The sequence below is a fragment of the Uranotaenia lowii genome, chromosome 3 (assembly GCF_029784155.1).
Source record: "Uranotaenia lowii strain MFRU-FL chromosome 3, ASM2978415v1, whole genome shotgun sequence".
NCBI classification, from domain to species: Eukaryota; Metazoa; Arthropoda; class Insecta; order Diptera; family Culicidae; genus Uranotaenia; species Uranotaenia lowii.
The window spans coordinates 270559373-270578718 of NC_073693.1; the positions used below are offsets into that span (position 1 = coordinate 270559373).

The 19346-nt window shown below is 34.3% G+C and overlaps 1 protein-coding gene across 1 annotated transcript in view; it reads left to right on the top strand.

Annotated features, from left to right (window-relative positions):
- The window catches only part of LOC129753406 (cardioacceleratory peptide receptor), a 157541-nt gene that overhangs the window by 117232 nt on the left and 20963 nt on the right, over positions 1–19346 (top strand). The window contains exon 3 of the mRNA XM_055749229.1: positions 17678–17861. Coding sequence (XP_055605204.1) covers positions 17678–17861 — 184 coding nt within the window. The remainder of the gene's footprint in view (positions 1–17677; positions 17862–19346) is intronic.

Genomic DNA, 19346 nt, shown 5'->3' on the forward strand with positions numbered 1-19346 from the left:
CTCATGTCTTTGTAAAGTAGCCTGAAGCATTTAGTTGGCTGACCCCGCAGATGTGGAAAATTGCTGAATCTGGACGATGCTGCTGATTTGTTGGGCTTTTGGCCTTTCCGGTTCCTTTGAGTTTGATTTTCTCAAAGGAACCGAATGTTTCAAGGTTATGTTTATGTTCTGTCAACCCTATGCCAGGCCACTGCTGCACCAGTTCAACATGATGGTGGTGAAGCATAATGAATGCTCCGGGTTTCAGTGAAAATGGTTTACTCAGCCGAGCATAGTTATCCTCGTCGTCCTGATGAAGAACTTCAAACAGCACAATCCTAGCAAGCGGCCTTCTCTCAATAGCATTGCACACATTTTTGGTCGCAACAACCGACCGACCGGGAGAAAGACCAAAAATCAAATGAAACCGGGTCGGGGCAATCCTTGCTCTTTTATAACTTCGCATCTAGTGCAGTTTGGGTCGACGATCGGGGTTTTTTTCGCTCGGGTGTTTTCAGATCCTTGCAACGTTACACGATTTGTCTATGTATCGTGTGACCAATATCTTTTAAACAAGTCTTGGTGAATCTCGTTTTTAAGCTTTTTTTCCTCAGATTTAAGCTTTTTTTGCCTTGAGAGCATAGGAGATGAAAGCTCAAATCTGAAGAAAAAAGCTTAAATCTGTCAAAAAAGGGGAAATCTGAGGGGAAATCTGAGAGATGTGCTCCACACGGTTTGAATAACATTGCCGGGAAGTGGGTGTTTTGCGCACCAATTTGTATTAGCGCGTTATTAGTATTGGTGTACCAACACATAGCCGACCCAAAATGTTGTTCGGAAAAGATGTCCGTGAAAGAGGCGTTTTTCGTGACGCGAGATCCGTTCACAGATTTCAATTTGCCCCCCTATAGTGTTGCCGTAAGACGTAGTTCTACGTCAAAAAAGCAGTTTATGCTTTTATTTCTAAAGATTAGGAAAATCTCAATGAATAACAAACATATTCCAGTACTCAACGAAAAATATTTGATAAAGGTTAGCAAAATCGTATGAAAATAAATTAACCTTTTTTTTTGTATTTGATAAGCCATAAGTTTTAAAGACTCAAACAACGCTTTCAAACTCGTTCAGTTGCGTTATTAAAAAATGATGTTGTTTCGCTTATACAATAATTGCTATATTCATTTAAAAATGCAATTTTCAGGGTAATGATATTTTAAAACGTTTTTACAGTTTTTAAAACGACTATAATCGAAACAATAAAAAAAGGTATTCAGGGTTCCTAGCTATTTTTGTTTAGAAAATATAAGAAATAAGTTCAATCATACCTTATCAAAAATTTTAACGGTTTTGAAAAAATGAGTTCCGCAGCCCTATTTTGAACTTTTAATAATTTTAGGCATCTTTCGAGTCAAATCACAAAAGAAAAAAAATTGGCGTATGAATTTTTTTCCTTAGCTTTACTAAAATAGCTGAAAATAATCGAAAATATATCAAGTGAAGAAAGAGACTTTTTCTAAAAATCGAGTGACTTGAATATCATTCAAAACAGGAAAGTGGGATAGCAAAAAGTGACGTTAAAAAAATAAATTCGAATGGGATAAGCGTTAGATCAAATGAAAAATCATGTCATCAATACAAAAAAAAAATCGCCCTAAAACTTTTATTTTACAAAAATCATCTCGAGTGTTTGTCTTCGTAAGTATTGGCTATAGAAACTTAAATTTGACAAGCAATTTTTTTTTATTTTTAGATAACATGAAATGAACAATTTAAGAGCGACGATTGAAGATATCTAAAATAACTCTTTCACAAAATTTGTTTCCTTTTCGATATGAAAATTCATATACTTAAAAACTTTGCAGAATGGAAATCTTTGAGTAAGAATTTTTTTTCCAAAGATGTGAAAATGTTCTCATGTAGCATTAAAGGAAAATTTAACCTTGAGATGAATTTAAGCCGAATTTCGTTCAAATCAAATTATTCAGACGTCTGCGACTAAGCATCTGTAAACTTTCAAAAATTCTGATGAAAAATATTTCTATGCTCTTTCTTAAAAAAGTCTTAATAAATGAAAAGTTGAGGCGGAACGGGGGGGGGGGGGGGGGGGGGTGGATTCTACACTCGAAATTTTAAATTCCGAATCAAATTATGATAAAAGAGTAAGGTTAATCAAGAGTAACAACCTAAAGTAAAAACTGAAACTGAAAGTAAAAACTAATGCCAAAACCTAAAAAAACATCTTTTTTAAAAAATTTCTCACTTGTTCATAAAAATTCAGGCCTAAATTTGAAATATTTAATCAAACTTCGGAGGTTCTGATTCTATAATTCTCATAACCAAAATTGTATTTCTATTTTCGTAAACCAGATATCTTGAATTTCAGTTCGAATAATCATAAGGAATTAGAAATGAAAAGCTTTTTAGAAATCCTGTTTCAAATTTAATTTTGCATTTCATATCAAATTTGAATAATGTTTTTTCGAGATCCGGTGCATTTTCAGTATTTCGAAAATAGTTTTCCGAACATGAAAAAAAAGAAAGATTTTGTTTTATATTCAAATTCAAAGTTCTTAAACTTAATTCTTACACGAAATTCAAACATTTTAAGCATCGAATTGGCAATCCAAAATTTGAAACCTTAGACACAGAGAACAGACGTACAAGCTCGATCAAAAAAATTTCAAAGAAGTGTGTAAAATTTCAAATGCTGACATCCAAAAAATACGTTGAAAATTTACTTGCAACAGTGTCATTTATTTATTGCGCCGTTCAAAAGATACAAATCAAATTTTCAAGTGCCCAATTTTCGAAAAGGCGTAATCATTTATGAACTTATCAATGATTGAACTAATGCCGCTCTAGAATAGACGGGTCAATTTATTGCTAAATAAATGCAATTATAGTTACTTTTGACTGGACAGAATTTCACTTTCTTTATTCTATACGGGTTTTAACTTATTGACTTTTCTCGGTGAGTGAAATATCATTCTTTTTTTTTTTTCAATTTACATAACGATTCGGGTTACTTTTCACTTCATCAGATATCCGCCGTTTCGGGCACAGAGAACAGACGTACAAGCTCGAACAAAAAATCTTCAAAAAAGTGTGTAAAATTTCAAATGCTGACACCTAAAAAATACGTTGAAAAGTGATTTGAAACAGTGCCATCTGTTGCGCCGTTCAAAAGTTACAGATCAAATTCCCAAGAGCTCATTTTTCGAAAAGGCGTAATCGTATATGAACTTAATAATAAATAAAATAATGCCACTCTAAAATAGACGGGTTAAATTTATTGCTAGTTAAATGCAATAAGAGTTGCTTTTGACTGGATAGAATTTCACTTCCTTTATTTTTGCATTACTGAGGCAGTCAAAATAACGATCAGTTATGGAATAAGTTTATGCACTTCTCGAACGGTCAGAAGACGAATCGGCTATATCCAATCAATTAGGAACATTCTTGACGATCAGTCTCACCCATCAGAGCTGATTGTAGACATCACGAAGCGGATTATTTCCAACTTTTGCATCAGATTGTTCATAATTTAGTACTTCTAGCTTGAAGGGAATAGCGACTAACTTTAAAGATATTTTTCTATTATGCAACGTGACGAAAGTGTTACGAAACTTCAACAGCGATTTTCTTGAAACATGCCAAACAATTCATACGACCTGTTCAAAACTGACCAAAATTTTGAATATTTTTCTCAGTTTTGTTTTGACAGTTCTCTTTGGCGTGTTTGGAGACATCTGGTGGCCCAGCCAAAAAACAAAGATTGGTTCCAAATGGTCGTTGGAAATTTTACACAAGTTGCGTGGGCTATCTTGTACGTCTGTTCTCTGTGGTTCCGGGTTACGTAAATTTAAAAATAAAAAAAAAGTTGTTTTACTCACCGATAACAATCAATTTATAAAAACCATATAGGAAGCACCGGTTACTTTTATGAATTCCTTTATTTTTGCACTACTAAGGCAGATGAAATAACTAACAGTTTTACAATAAGTTTTTGCACTTCTTGAACGGTCATCAGAGGACAAATCGGCTATATCCAGCCAATTAGGAACATTCTTGACGATCAGTCTCATCCATCAGAACTGATTCTAGACATCTCAAAGCGGAATACTTTCAAGAATCATGTTTGCATCCCAGTGTCCAACATTTAGCAATTTTAGTTTAAAGGAAATAGCGATTAAAATTAAGATATTTTTCCATTTTGCTACCGGAAAAAAGTGTTGCGAAACTTTAAAAGCAATATTCTTGAAACATGCCAAACTGTTTATACGACCTGCTCAAAACTGACCAAAATTATGTTTTTTTTTTCTCAGTTTAGTTTTAACATTTCTCTTTGGTGTTTCTGGAGACATCTGGTGGCCCAGCCAAAAACCAAAAATTGATTCAAAACGTTTTTGTGGGCTAGCTTGTACGTTTGTTCTCAGTGCCTTAGATTCAGATACATCATTTGAAATTCATTGTTTAATTCAGATTCACAATACAGATTAAAAATAAAAAATTAAAATAGTGAATTTAGATAAAACCTGAACCACAGTATTAAAATTATAGATTCATAAATGAGGGTTCCGAAACTTGGCTCATAGAATCTGATCTGATCTGGAAATCGTAATATTTTGTACATTTCAGAAATCATAAAGAAATTCTGGTACAGATTCAAAGCCCAATTTTTAAATTCAGGTTCAGAATTCTGATTCAGAATGCAGATTCAAAATTCAGAAATAAAATTTAGATTGTGAATAAATTGAACAATCCACATAAATTGTTGAACAATTCAAGAAATCATGAGCTAAAGATTTCTTGTCAATTCCATTTCCAGATTTCAAATTTTTGATCGAAATAAGTTTGTTCACACAGTTGAGCTGTAGATCACAAACAAAAAGTATAATTTGAGTTAATTTTCTAAGTTTTGTTTTATGCGAAAAACCTAAATTTTATTTTAAAATCATTCACAAGATTTTCATAACTCTTCATGAAAAATATTTACGGTTAAAAAAAGTTGTACCTGATCTTCACCTTAAAAAACCTGTACAAAATTCCATATTTTCTCGGTGTACTGTTTAACATTATTAATACATTAATACAAAAGTATTCAGCCGCCGGACGTGGCCTAGAGGATAGCGTTCCAGTCTTCTAAGCCAGAGTCCATGAGATCGAATCCCGATCACGGCACACATAGTACTCTTTCTGTGGTCTGGTGGTTTTAGCATTTGTAAGATGCTAGCCAAAATATCCTTGAAAGATGTACGCCTTAGAGTTAAGTAAATAAGATCTCTCCAAAGAAACAAGAAGTTTCACTGAGATCCTATATGTGTGTGTTCGTTTTATAAAAAAAAAGGACCGCGAGAAAATCTAGACCGTCAGACACAAAAAATCCGCATTTTATATTTCAGAAATTCAGCTGATTTATTTAACATATTTGAGGAACAGGAAGTGTTGTGTTAAATTTTGTAGAATGAGAAAAATCAGTCATCAGCCATTGCTCTCCATCTGGCTCAGTTAGTACACTGGCAACACTATATAGAAATCATGATGTGAGTTCAATTCTCACTCTCCGGTGGCAATTTATTTTTTTTTATTCTGGGATCAATTATCCAATAAAGGGTGTCCACGATGAAATTGCCACACTATGAAATTGCTCTAACTTTTTTAACCGTTGGGTAGAATTTAATGAAAATTTGGGTGAATTTAGTTCATAGTGCATTGTTTATATCCCGCAAGTTTTAAAGTCCAGTGATCAAAATTCGCGGAAATGGAGTCAAAAGAACAGCTCATGCGTGATAAAATCTTGCATTCATCACAAGAACTAGTATCTCTCGCATCGTTCCATCGTAAACCGTTGGGAATCGCGAATTCCACGGTGTCGCGAGTGATTAAGCGGTTCGAGGAACGATTGACCACCGATCGGAAGCTTATAAGTGAAGGAAAAAGTATTCCGTACAACACCATAAAATCACAACCGCGTAGTTGGGTCCTTCAACCGAATCCCGAACGCTAAGAAGCTGCATCTAAGCCGAAGTTTTGTCCAGAAGACCAAAAATAAGGCTAGACTTCGAACGTTCAAGGTATAAAAGACCCCTAATCGCGACGAGAAGCAGAACAAGTCCGCTAAAACCCGTGCCAGGAAGTTGTACCTCAACATGCTGACGAAAGTTGAATGCTGCATCATGGACGACGAAACATATGTAAAGGCCGACTTCAAACAGATCCCCGGGAACCTGTTTTTCAAGGCCAAGGATAAGTTCAGCGTTCCGGGGCATGTCCGCACACAGAAATTTGCGAATAAATTCCTGGTTTGAGCCATCTGCATGTGCGGGAAGCGGAGTGCACCTTTCGTGACCCAGGACACGATGAACGGACAGGTGTACATGAAAAAGTGCCTCCAGAAGCGGCTGTTGCCTCTCCTGAAGGCCCACAACGTCCCAACAATCTTCTTGCCGGATTTGGTATCATGCCACTACTCCAAGGACGTGCTGAAGTGGTATACGGACAATACGGTCAATTTCGTGCCAAAATGTTCAACCCTCCCAACACTCCGGAGCTCCGCCCCATCGAGAAGTACTGGGCGATTTAAAGCAGAACCTTCTTAAACGACCTACACTAGTGAAGACAGTAGAGGAGCTGAAGAAAGTATGGATAAACATGCAAAAAACGGTTGATTCACAGGTTGTGCAGAATCTTATGGCCGGGGTTAAGGCCAAGGTGCGGGCATTTGAGTATGGACTGTAAATAAAATACGAATAAAATGGTAAAATGAAGTTTAATAATTATTCTTCAATCCCTGAAAACTTGATGGCAATCGGATGAAAACTCGAATTTTGTGAATTAATTTTGTGTGTGTGGAAATTTCATCGTGGACACCCTTTAATCGAACCGAGGGCTATGTATCCGGCATACAATCACCGGCAGGCAGTGCAACAGCAAAAATAAACGCCAGAAAGCCAGCGCTGTGCATTTTTCTGGTGATTGGCCGTGGCGGAAACACTATAGCAATTAACCATTGCTCTCCATCTGGCTCATTTAGTACACTGGTTAAGTGGTCTGATTGACAAGACGACATAGAAATTATGATGTCAGTTCAATCTCACTCTCCGATGGCATTTTTATTTTTTTGTTTTTTTTTGTTTCTGGGATGAATTATCCTATAGTATTAAAATCTCATAAACTATTTTTCTTGTCTCTCTTGAATGTTTGTATGCGGTGGTCATACATAATTTTGTTCGATAACTTGCGTCTTTATGCCAGTAGCCTGGAAACCAATCATATCAACTTTGGCACAATGCACATTTCAGCACAATTTCGGTGGCTCCAAGTTAGCTCCGATCGGTATTTGAATTTTACAACCTCTTCTCTGGGTGTTCTGTCTGATCCTTCATTTGCAGACGAAAAGTTTTCCGAGCCAAATTTGCTAACTGAAAATCTAAATGCGATTCAGAACTATTATTTTTGATGGAATAAGTGAGGTATTTCTGAATAAATGCTTCCGACGTCAGAAATAAAATAAAAGTTTTCGCTATGGTAACTTTCCACCATTTGCAGGTTAACAATGAACGTTTTCATAGATTTTGGGTGTATATCTAAAGCTCCCAATGCACAAAGCTCGATTTAGTGGGCAGACAAAAGAACACATAAGAGAATCGAGCTAAGAGAATCCATTCTACGAAAAGTTTTCCCGTCAACGTAACTTTAGGATAAAATGAATAAGTGTAGACACATCATAGCTTGAGGACACCTCGGGAAAATTTATTCCACATCATGTCGCATTAGGGCTTCGCTTTTTCACACACGAACACAAGGGTCGACCTTTTTTGGGAGAATGTACCTTCTTTCGCTTTCCCTGCCGACGACCACCTGCAGAAGGAATGCGGCAGACAACAAATCTAACATAGGACTCTTTGTGCGAAATAACGGAAATGATTCGCAGACCTTTCCGCAGCCGGGGAAATAAATGTAACACGATTTTGGCAAAACGAGCAGAATTTTAATTTTGGGAAATGTATTAAATGCCTTTTTCGCATGTTACCATAAAATTTATGTTAATCGATTGTTAACACTTCTAAAGTTGTACAAAATTAAATTTTAAAGGATCCCTTAAACCATCTTATTCAAGATACTGAAGATAGGGCGAAATAACCTTGAAAGTTTTATCAAACCACGTTTAAAAATTGATGAATATATTGAACTAGCTGACCCGTTGTGCTTTGCTACAACTTCCGGAAATAAATGTAATTTGTAAAAACTTATTCAAATTTAGATTTTAGAGAGCATTTTTTTAAATCAAACCTCATCATACTTCAGAACCAACAACTTTGAAATGACAGCTGCAGTTGTAGTTCTTAATTGCAATTCAAAGATGGTATATATTATTTACTGAAACTTGATCTCTAAACTCGTTTTTCAAGATTTGAAATTTGTACTCTGTACCCAAAAAAAAAACCTTTTTAAATATGGTCCCTTCTTTGAAAAGCTCTTTATCTTAAATTTCCATGGGAGCTCTCCCATCTTTTCCAATTTTGTCCCCCACTGCTTGAAGATGGTAGACAAATTTAACCGGCTTGATACCCAAGCAGCACTTATCATGGTAATGAAAAATATATTAAATTAGTTATGTATTAGATACAGTGCAAATTTCTGTATTTTTTAAATAAATTTACTGCGGCAAAAATATGAATATTTAAAAAAATATCAGTTGCATCACTTAATAAGTTCTCAGCGTTTTTTTTATTTTCTCTTTGAAAGTCAATTATTCAAAAATGTTGGCAAAAACAAATTTCTTAATTTACTTTTGTCCCGTATATTGGGGCAAGTGTCAAAGCAATGCTTATTTACAGATGCGTCAGAGTAATGGCTTAAAATGGATTTAATACGAATTCCTGTTTTATGTTCTATCAAGTTTCACTGATATATCTGCAGTATTCCTGCAGAATAAATTTATGTTTGTTACTCCACTTTTAACGAATGCTGTTCAAAGGGAATGACCTTCATTTACAAAGACACTTAAGAATTTTCAATATTCGCTTCAGTTTCAACATTCGGAATACCCTTTTTGATCTTTCCAACATATTGAATAATTTTGAAGATGAATTTCTTGAAATTTCGACGTTTACCCTTGTCCCACCGTGTAAGTTTACAGGAGGAAATATTGTTTTGACCACTTTAACGCTATACTAAAAAAATTTCGTAAAAATTTTGCTTCCAGTTGAATATCAGTTCTAAAGTCTCGCTTTTCAAAAACGAAGCGGATAAAAAGTCTCTTTTATGCAGCCATGTAACAAAAAAACACTTTTCATGTTAAGTACGTACTTGAATTGGTATGTAAGCAAAAAGTACGATGTTTTTTTCAGAATTATTTAAAATAAAAAGCTCCCATTTTCATTTCTAAATTCGTTTCAGTTGTGTTTTTTGGCTGAAGTAACAATTTCTAGAAGAAAACATTTTTATTTTTTTTTAACAGAAAAAGTTGAACGTTTGAACTGGTTCTAATGTTCCTTAAATGAAAAGTCAAATGCTGCCTACATTAACACGAACTAAATATGGAAGTATTTTTGCAAATCTTTCAATTGGTTTTGATTCGATTGATAAAATACCAATCCGTGTCACATCTAGGCGTCATTTATTACCACGTGCAATTAAGCAAGAAAAAAACACATCTAGGTTGCATATCGCTCCCACGTGCATAAGAAATAAAGGTACTTGGTTGAGAAAACGGCGCCTGATTGTTGAATTTTTCCAGCGATCAATGAACAGTATGCTTTAGTTACTATCCACTTGCGACGACGACGTTTGCTTGACCATAGAGACGAAAAACAAACCCCTCAAATAAAAGAAAATCTCACAAAATGGATGCCATGACTTTTCAATTACAGTTTTGACAAAACAAAATGTAGGTATATGTTTTAATCGATCGGCAAAATGTCAACCTGGGTCTCATCTAGGCGTCATTCATAACCATGTGCTGTACAAATGAGCTTGAAATTGAGTAGAAAAAAAATTACATCAAGGCTTCATATCGCCACCCCTTGCATTGAAAATATGCTTGGTTGAGAAATACGCGCCAAAATATTCCCACTGATCAGTATGCTATGCCATCGTTACTATCCTTTTGCGACGTTGGCTCGACGCCTCGACCTTGGAGACGAAAAACAAACCGCACAAAGGAAGAAAAATCTCGAGAAAATGTATGTCATGACTTTAATTTGTTCCGAAAAACTACAAATTTAGTATGGAAGCCCCCCCTCCCATAAGTCGGATGGAGTTTTGACTATTACAGAAACCATCCCCGGCCTCAAAAACCCTCAGATGCCAATTTTGACGATGATCGGTTCTGTAGTTTCCGAGTCTATAGGGAACAGACAGACAGACAAACATTCATTTTTATATATGACCCATTCCAGCGTGACGTCACAACGTTTGCAAAACAATTTTTTGGTGTATTGTACGTAAGTTTTACAGGTCATATCGCACATTGTTGAAAATTGTACATTATAAGGTCAAAATTTAATTCTCTACTATTTTAAACCAAAAGTATTTGTATAGAACAAATAGTTAAGGAAATATAAGTAAAAAGAATCGTGACGTCACAACGCGCCTCCTTTCCCACTTTTCAGTTTTTTTTACAACGCCGCAATTTTCAGCTCTTCTATTTGATCAAATTTTATGAAAATTTCAGGAAAGTATCGATTCATTACAACCAACAAATTGCTGTTTTTGATTTTTTCAAATTTTGATTTCAATTTATTTTAGGGCGATTCAGTTTCGTGACGTCACAACGCACCATTTTTTTAAAGCAGGGTTTTGCAAAGCGTTGTGACGTCACGAAATTTGATGTTTAGTTACATGAAATAAATCAAAGTATAATCTTAAAATTAATGCTTGATTTACTTAAAATGCTTAAAAACTTAATAAATAATGTGATTTGGTGATGAAATCGATCCATTTATTCCCAAAAATTAAAAGGAATTTAAACTCAAAGGCCCATATAAGCAGATAAGGTTTGCAACACTGCTCACATCAATTTAATTTGAAGTTTTTTTATGCGATCATGTGAATATTATTTAGGACAAAACTAAAACTAGGAAATATTTATTCGTAAAAGCGTTGAAATGTGTTTCTAAATCTTTTTAATCTTTAATTGCAAAGGAAAGGAAAAATAAATGATAATTTCAAAGCCTTCGATCTTTCCAAAGATAGTTAATCGACACTAGAGTGCCTAAATCAGTCATCTAATGAAAATCTTATAAGTTGCAAGCTTAAATAGATCCTAGGCCTAACACAAAGTCCAGTGCCAAATTAGGGGATTGGCCCACGGAAATAGAGGGCACAATGAGCCTAAAATTTGTATGGAATTATGAAAAATTGGGTTTGGAAGGACATTAAAACCAAGTTATGCACCAATTTCTGAAGTCCCTATCGGCTGGTTTCTTTTAATTATAGTCATTCACAAAACTTTTATTATGACAAATAGTTTATCTCAGGTTGAGTTAAAAAGGTTTTTGAGTTTCAAAAATTAGCTTCTGATGGGTAAAATTCAAAAAATACATGAATGATCGTTAATCGACGCTAATTTTGAACATTATAGCTGTTTTATGATAACTCTAATCGAAACGCGTTCCTCAGATGAAATTTTGTCATAATCAAAGCTTTAAAATACTCAAATTAAAAGATAAATTGGTTTATAAAGACCTAAATTATTGACGAAAAACGGTTTTTTTATCATGCTGAACAAAATCTACATAATTCCATACAAACTTCAGGTGCGTTGCGCAACCCCTTCTCTTACAATAATCAGACCCAAATTTTGCATTAGACCTTGTTCTAGTACATATTTGAATTTATTAAATTTTGTAATTCAATTCAAAGTCTCTTTTGTGAGATTTTATGGGAAAACGGGGTTCGATTTAGATTTTCTAGTGACATTCTTTGAGGTGGAAATTTCAATAAAAGCAGTTTTCTATTAAATTAATTTAATTAATTTTATTTATTAACTAGCTAATCCCATACGAACTCCGTTTCGCTTTCAACTTGGAATATGTCATGAACAGTTTGTATGAAAGTCAATTGCCAAGCATTTTCCAGATTCATTGTTAAGTAATAATTGCAAAAATATTGGATGATCACTTTGTCTGTCGTCTGCTACAAAATATGAAATCAGGAATCAAAAACCACGTGTATAAATTTCGACTAAATCATTGCATAACAACGCAATTATTGCCAAAACGCTAAACCCCTTTCGGGGGCTCTTATAAAAACTTTGATATCAGAAATCGATTGTCCTTCTTCCCTCAAAACTCCCGTGTGCAAATTTTCAAAGCAATCCATTGTATAATAACGTCAGTTTCGCTAAAAAACGTGAAAAATTAATTCATATGGACAACTCTTTTCGTCGACCCCTGGCAAAATATTTGACATCTGAGATCGATTGTCCGTCCCTGAAAACTACCGTGTGGAAATTTTCATCCCAATACGATATATAATAACGTCGATATTGCAAAAATATTGAAAGGTTTATATGGACGATCCCCTTTTCCGGCCCCTTAAACTGAATTGAATATCTGAAATTTATTGCTTATCTCTCAAAACGCTCGTGTACCAATTTTTGTCTGAATCCGATGTATAATAACGACAATATTGCATCAACAGTGAATAGTTAACATGGACGACCCCTTTGGCCGACCCCTGATTTTAGTTCGTATATAGTTTCGTGTATAGAAACGACAATAACACTAAGATACTGAAAATTTAATATGGACGACCCCTTTTGCCGGCCCCTTACACTGAATTTGATACCTCAAATCGATTGCACGTCACTCAAAACTATCGTGTACCAATTTTCATCTGAATACGATGTATAATAACGTCAATATCGCAAAACAGCGAACAATTAATATGGACGACCCCTTTGGCTGTCCCCTTACAGAAAATTAGACACCTGAAATCGATTGCTCATCTTTCAAAACACTCATGTGCAAATTTTCAACACAATCCGACGAAAAATAACGTCAATATCGTGAAAACAATATTTGTCTTGTATGGACGACCCTCTTCAGAAAGGGTCATCCAAAAATCTAAAAACATTTTTCATCCTTCCTGGTCCTAATGAGTATCCATGCCAAATTTCAGACCTCTAGCTCTTAAGACGGCTGAGTCTATAGAGGACAAACAAACAAACAAACATACAGAAATTGCTTTATATATATATAGATTTTCTATGAAAATCTTATGAATTTTTTTAATAAAAAAGTTAATCTTTTAAGTTTACTAGTTTACCAGATTTTTTTAATCTCATTACATTTATTTCATGGAACTTATTTTGTTTGAATATAATGCCAGAAAGAAATAGAAGCTACTAGCGGTGTTTTTCATTCTAACATAGATATATGAAGAACTCGATCTTTAACAAGATTTTTATTCAAATCACAGATAACTATCTGCTTTATGATTCACAAATATTCTTTTACAATATCGATGAGGATTTCATTTGTTTGATAGTTTGTTTATTCTTGAATCAAGCGTTTTTAAGCGCTGTTTTATATGTTTTATTAGAAATGTTTAAAAATAACTAAGTTAACGCAAAAAAAAATTAGTTTCTTTAAAAACTTAATAATAGAATTCGTTTATTGAAGCACTTTGTTGTGTTGAACTTGTATTGAAGAAATACTATCATAGTGTTGAAGTAAATAGTCTTGAACGTTTTCGAAAAAAAGTAAATATATTTTCGTGACGTCACAACGCATTCTTTACCCGGGTGCAACTCACAACCTGCTAAACCGATTTTCAATCTCAAAATTGCATTAAATTCCACTCAAAAAGTTTGAAGAGACCTCCAATTCTCGACAATATGTGAAATTTCAGTAAATCATAAATTTAAAAACAGTAGAATTTTCGTGACGTCACAACGCTTAAAAATGGATACCTTTATCAACGATTCTAGAGCTTAAACTTGCAGTAACTGTTATTTATCTTATATCATGCTTAAAAGATGGCCTTTCTACCATCATTTTGCAGTTATTTGTTTTGACATAGCTAGATTTTTGACAAAGTTATGTTATAAATAAAGAATATTTGCCAAAATCAATTTAATTTCATACTAAAATTTTTAAATTTCAACGTTAACATACTCAATTCTTAAAAAAGGTAACTGAAAATCTTTTAATGGAAAATGACACTCAAGAAATAACCTTTCTAACGCTATGTAATTTATATTTGGATAATGAAAAATAAAAATCGGTTCTCCAGTTGAGGGGTGCTTGGAATGGGTCATATATAGATGAGAATCTGCATTCATAATAATCACTAAACGTACCGGAGGGGGTCATTTTTTCAACTTCAAATGACTGTAGCTCCTATTATAATTTTCAAAATGCTCGTAATTTTTACTATTATAATTTTTTTCAAAGTTTGTAGATTTCGAAAAACGTATATGGTGTTAGACTGAGTCGATTTAAGGTCAATTTTGAATTTCTCAAACCGTGAGGTCTAAAAGGCTTCGTATGGGATGAAAACTCATCCATAATTTTTTGCAGATTTTTAAGTAACGTTTACATGAGTAAATTTGAACTTTTAGGTTTGTATGGGAAAATTTAATGTTTTGTGCTGAAAAATTAACATCATATTTGTTTCCTCTGTGTATCTAAGCCTGCTAAAGGTTTTTGTGCCTGATTACAAATTCTTCAAAAACAAAATTCCACTTAAGACTTTGTCAGAGACAGTAACTTCGTATCTATTAGACAAAAAAGTTATTAGGTGGAATGACTACACTTCGCGAGGCACCAGCACCAGTGATGTCAATTGAATTTATTGTTTTTCAATGGCAAAACCTTTATTCAATCCCTTTAAAAAAGCTTATAACTTTGATTTATCGGCCTAGCGGTGAAAAGTGATGTCCTTTTTAGTAGGGACATCTAAAGATTATGAAATTTTTATATAGATGGATAGAAGGTTAGAAGAAATGAAAGATGGTGAAAATGAGCGGGTAGAATTTGTCTAGAAGCATTACCATCACATACCAAATTTTTGTTCCTCACGAGCCTACTACTATGAAGTGGTAGATAGAGTTGCATCTACCACCACACATTAGTAGGCTTAGCGTGGTCCGCCCCACAAGCGAGAACTTGTAGTTTTGTGTCTTCATTTCACAAAACATTCCCGTCAATCATAATGGTTTTTTCTTCAATTCATTTTTTGCTGCTCATTGCCGAAGTCAGCAAAATTATCAAGAATGTATTTTCGAGATGGTTCAAGTTTTTTCCTTCTTCTAGGTTCACCAAACCTTTTTTTATGCTTTCTATGGCGAAATAGACGTGGCTGTAAGGGTACAATCGATTGAAAATTATTTTTGCGAAGTTCTGAGAAATGTGCGCCGGGTGCTGGAAAATTTCGCAAAATAAATCATTACCGAAATTGCGTTTTTACATCCCTTTCTCAATCGAAGTCAGTGCTTCAAAGGTTGGAATGAAGATTCAACAAAAACTAATGCTAAATGAACAGGAAAAATGGAAAAATGTTAAAAAATGGAATCAAACTCAAGTGGAAAATTTTAAGATAAGCATGTTTGCTGGCATTTCAATTATATTTCTACGATTCATTCAATGAGGTCAACTATAAATATTTTAAATTTAAATTCTGTTTATATTGGAAGTTATCATATCCTAAAATGTTTTTTTTTTTTTTAAATTAATATTATGGCTACGTTTTATTTTCTTTTAATTAATTTTTTTAGCATTTTGCATCTAGTTCGTTTTAGTCACCACAATGCTAGAAAAACTTATCGAAAATCCAGATATCCACGTCCTGTTTCCTCAGCTGCAGTGTTCGGTATCGCTAATTGAAAGATAAGCGGCGCTAATTAAATCGCTAACTCATTCAAATTTAGCGATCGCTAATTGAAACCGCTAAATGAGCTGAACAAGATATCGCTTCAAGCTTAAAGCGCTAATCGCTAACCGCTAACAGTTGACTAAATATAACGTAAACAACAAGGCAACAGCATAGATTATGGTTGCATCTAAGTTTGTTTGCTGAAATACTTTACAAACATAGTGCAGATTGTTTATTGTGCCCAGTCTGATGAAAAATCTTTAACGAGGTTTAAGTTTTTTTTCGAACTTTTAAAACAGAAATGCAAAATTCTTTTGATAGTAGCATTTCCAAACGAGGATCTATAAAAACTAAATGAAATAAAAATGCAAATTCATAGAATGAATGATTTTACCTTATTTTTATTTAACCTGATTTGAAATCATAAAATGCATATCCCAACAAATCATCGCATGTGGACGACTATTTTAAAGTCATATTAAATTTTGATTAAGTAGGCCGTGGACAGTACTTTTGCAAGCAAAAAACATCGAAAAGTTGACGTTTTAGCTTTGAAATGCATAAAGGATGTTTAAAATAGTCTTATATATAAAAATGGAGGCGTTTTCTTTGTAACAACATCACGTATGAATGGTCGGTCGGAATGAAGTGAAATTTGGTATCCGAGGGTTTTTTGGGTCAGAGATGGTTTGTATAATAGTTTCAAGAATCTCACTTTTTATGAAAGGGGGGTCCCCATACAAAATTATTTCTTCACATCTTATATATAAAAATGGAGGCGTTTTCTTTGTAACAACATCACGTATGAATGGTCGGTCGGAATGAAGTGAAATTTGGTATATGTATATCGTTTACCGTTTGTTAGCAAATAATTTTGATCGCTTTTTCGGTGTATTTACTCCTGTGTGCGGCATTTAGCTTGATGTTTACGAATATCTACAAACTTGCATTTTTACCATTTATAAATAATTATATTTATAAATTTATAAATTGGCTCAAAACCCATGAGCAGGCTAGGTTCCACTTTAGAAACAAAAATGATGTTGATTTTTCAAAACAAAATATGAAATTTTCCCACACAAACCTAAAAGTTTAAGTTTAGATACTCATGTAAACGTTACTTAAAAATTCTGCAAAAAATCATGGATCAGTTTTGAACCAAAATGAAGTTTTAAAGACCTCCGGGTTTGAGAAATTGAAAAATGACCCCAAATCGACTCAGTCTATTGATGCAACTCTATCTGTATCTACCACTTCATAGTACTTGGCCCGTGCTGAACAAAAATTTGGTATGTGATGCTTCTAAACAAATTCTACCTGCTCATTTTCACCATCTATCATTTCTTCTAACTTTCTATCCGTCTATAAAATTTCATAATCTCGAAACGTTCTTACTAAAATGGACATCATTTTTCACCGATAAGGCCGATAAATTAGGTAACGAAAATTTAAAACAAAATCCATTTTTTCGGAAACTGGCCTGGTCAAAACGACGCAGTTCTGAACAGTTCTACAGTTGTCTCACTGACGAAAAAAAAATCAAAATATTGCCCTTAAATTTACTCATTCCTTCTTTTTCACAGAATCATGAAGCGTTTTGGAACAAAAAAATAAACCGAATAATTGAATAATCTTATTGAGTTGGAATTCAAAGAAATCGAGCACCATTCGTGGTATGCCTTAATCATAGAATCTAGATATAGTATAGTATTACTTTCACCTTCCAAAAAATCTAAATAAAAAAAAAATTCATCTTCCTACTGTCACCCACGATTCCTGTGACTCGCCGGAGATTTTTCCGGAAAAAAAGACTTCAGATAATTAATTGTGGTTTCTGGTTTGTGCTTGCTTTTGTTTCCCTATTTCGTTTCAGTGGATCATTTTCCGGGTAGCCAAAGGACCGTTCCTGGAAGATTACTACCAGTGCGTGACCCACGGTTTCTACGACTTCCGGTGGCAGGAGCAACTCTACACTACCTTCACCCTCATCTTCATGTTCATCATACCGTTGCTGATTCTAATTGGCTCGTACCTGTCGACGTTCCGAACGATCTCGAGTAAGTTTTGTTTTGGGGTGTTCTACCGAGTGGGGATACCGAAAAACTTTTAATTAAAATAAAAATTATTGCGGCCATAAGTGAACGAACGGCTAGAAATAATCACTCCCGAAAACTTCTAGTGGTTTTTGGATTCACGAACATGGAAATCTACCGAACCTGATGAGCCAGCAAACATGCTTATCTTAAAATTTTCCACTTGAGTTTGATTCCATTTTTTAACATTTTTCCGTTTTTCCTGTTCATTTAGCATTAGTTTTTGTTGAATCTTCATTCCAACCTTTGAAGCACTGACTTCGATTGAGAAAGGGATGTAAAAACGCAATTTCGGTAATGATTTATTTTGCGAAATTTTCCAGCACCCGGCGCACATTTCTCAGAACTTCGCAAAAATAATTTTCAATCGATTGTACCCTTACAGCCACGTCTATTTCGCCATAGAAAGCATAAAAAAAGGTTTGGTGAACCTAGAAGAAGGAAAAAACTTGAACCATCTCGAAAATACATTCTTGATAATTTTGCTGACTTCGGCAATGAGCAGCAAAAAATGAATTGAAGAAAAAACCATTATGATTGACGGGAATGTTTTGTGAAATGAAGACACAACACGCGTTTGATTGATATCCAGCAGACTGAAAATGATTCGAGCCTAGCTTCTCAGAAAGGTTTAACAATACTCGACAAGTGTTCTTGCATCATTCACATTTGTTCGTAGGCTTTTTGATAAGAAATTCTTGGTTCCGAGATATTTGGAAATAACCTGACGTGAATCAGTCATTTTGTAAAAGGTAGAAGAAGGTTTGCGGATTTTTTTTCCTAAAAAACCACCATTCAGCCTTTTTGAGAGGAACTTCCTGGAATCCTCGAAGCATAATGTTTGGCTTTGACACATGAATATCATTTGCAACACATTTGATCTCAAGGATGATTGATAAATCAGAATATCACGCCTACGATATTTGAAAGTCGAATTACTTCCAGTCAATCACACTTTGGAATAAGTTTAGCGGCAGTTAAAGTTCTATGAGTGTCAATTTGACACTGTTGACTAAAATAGCTACATATATCTATCATCTACAAAGTTACGATCTTTACGATCTGTTCAAAATTTAAAGATTTAGAAATATAATTGTTAGACAATAAAGAACTACTTATTTTACTGGTTGTGCTAAACGTAAAAACTTAGGCTACACAAATAACACACGACGCATTACGCATTAAATGGAATTAAATTTACCTTTTTTTGTCGACCGGTTTCGGGCTCGATGTTGCCCATCTACAGGACGATGTCCGACTGATGAAGGAAAAACACTAATAGGACATGTTGTTCATACTATCCGATAGTATTCGTCGAAGGGTGGTCGGTTTGTTGGAAATTCGGTTTGAGCAGGTTGAAAAGCGGTGATATGATTGGAGCGTCATCCTCGTTCATAAGTGGCCTTTCCGATGCATGTGGTGATAAACATGGATTCCCATGCGTTAAAA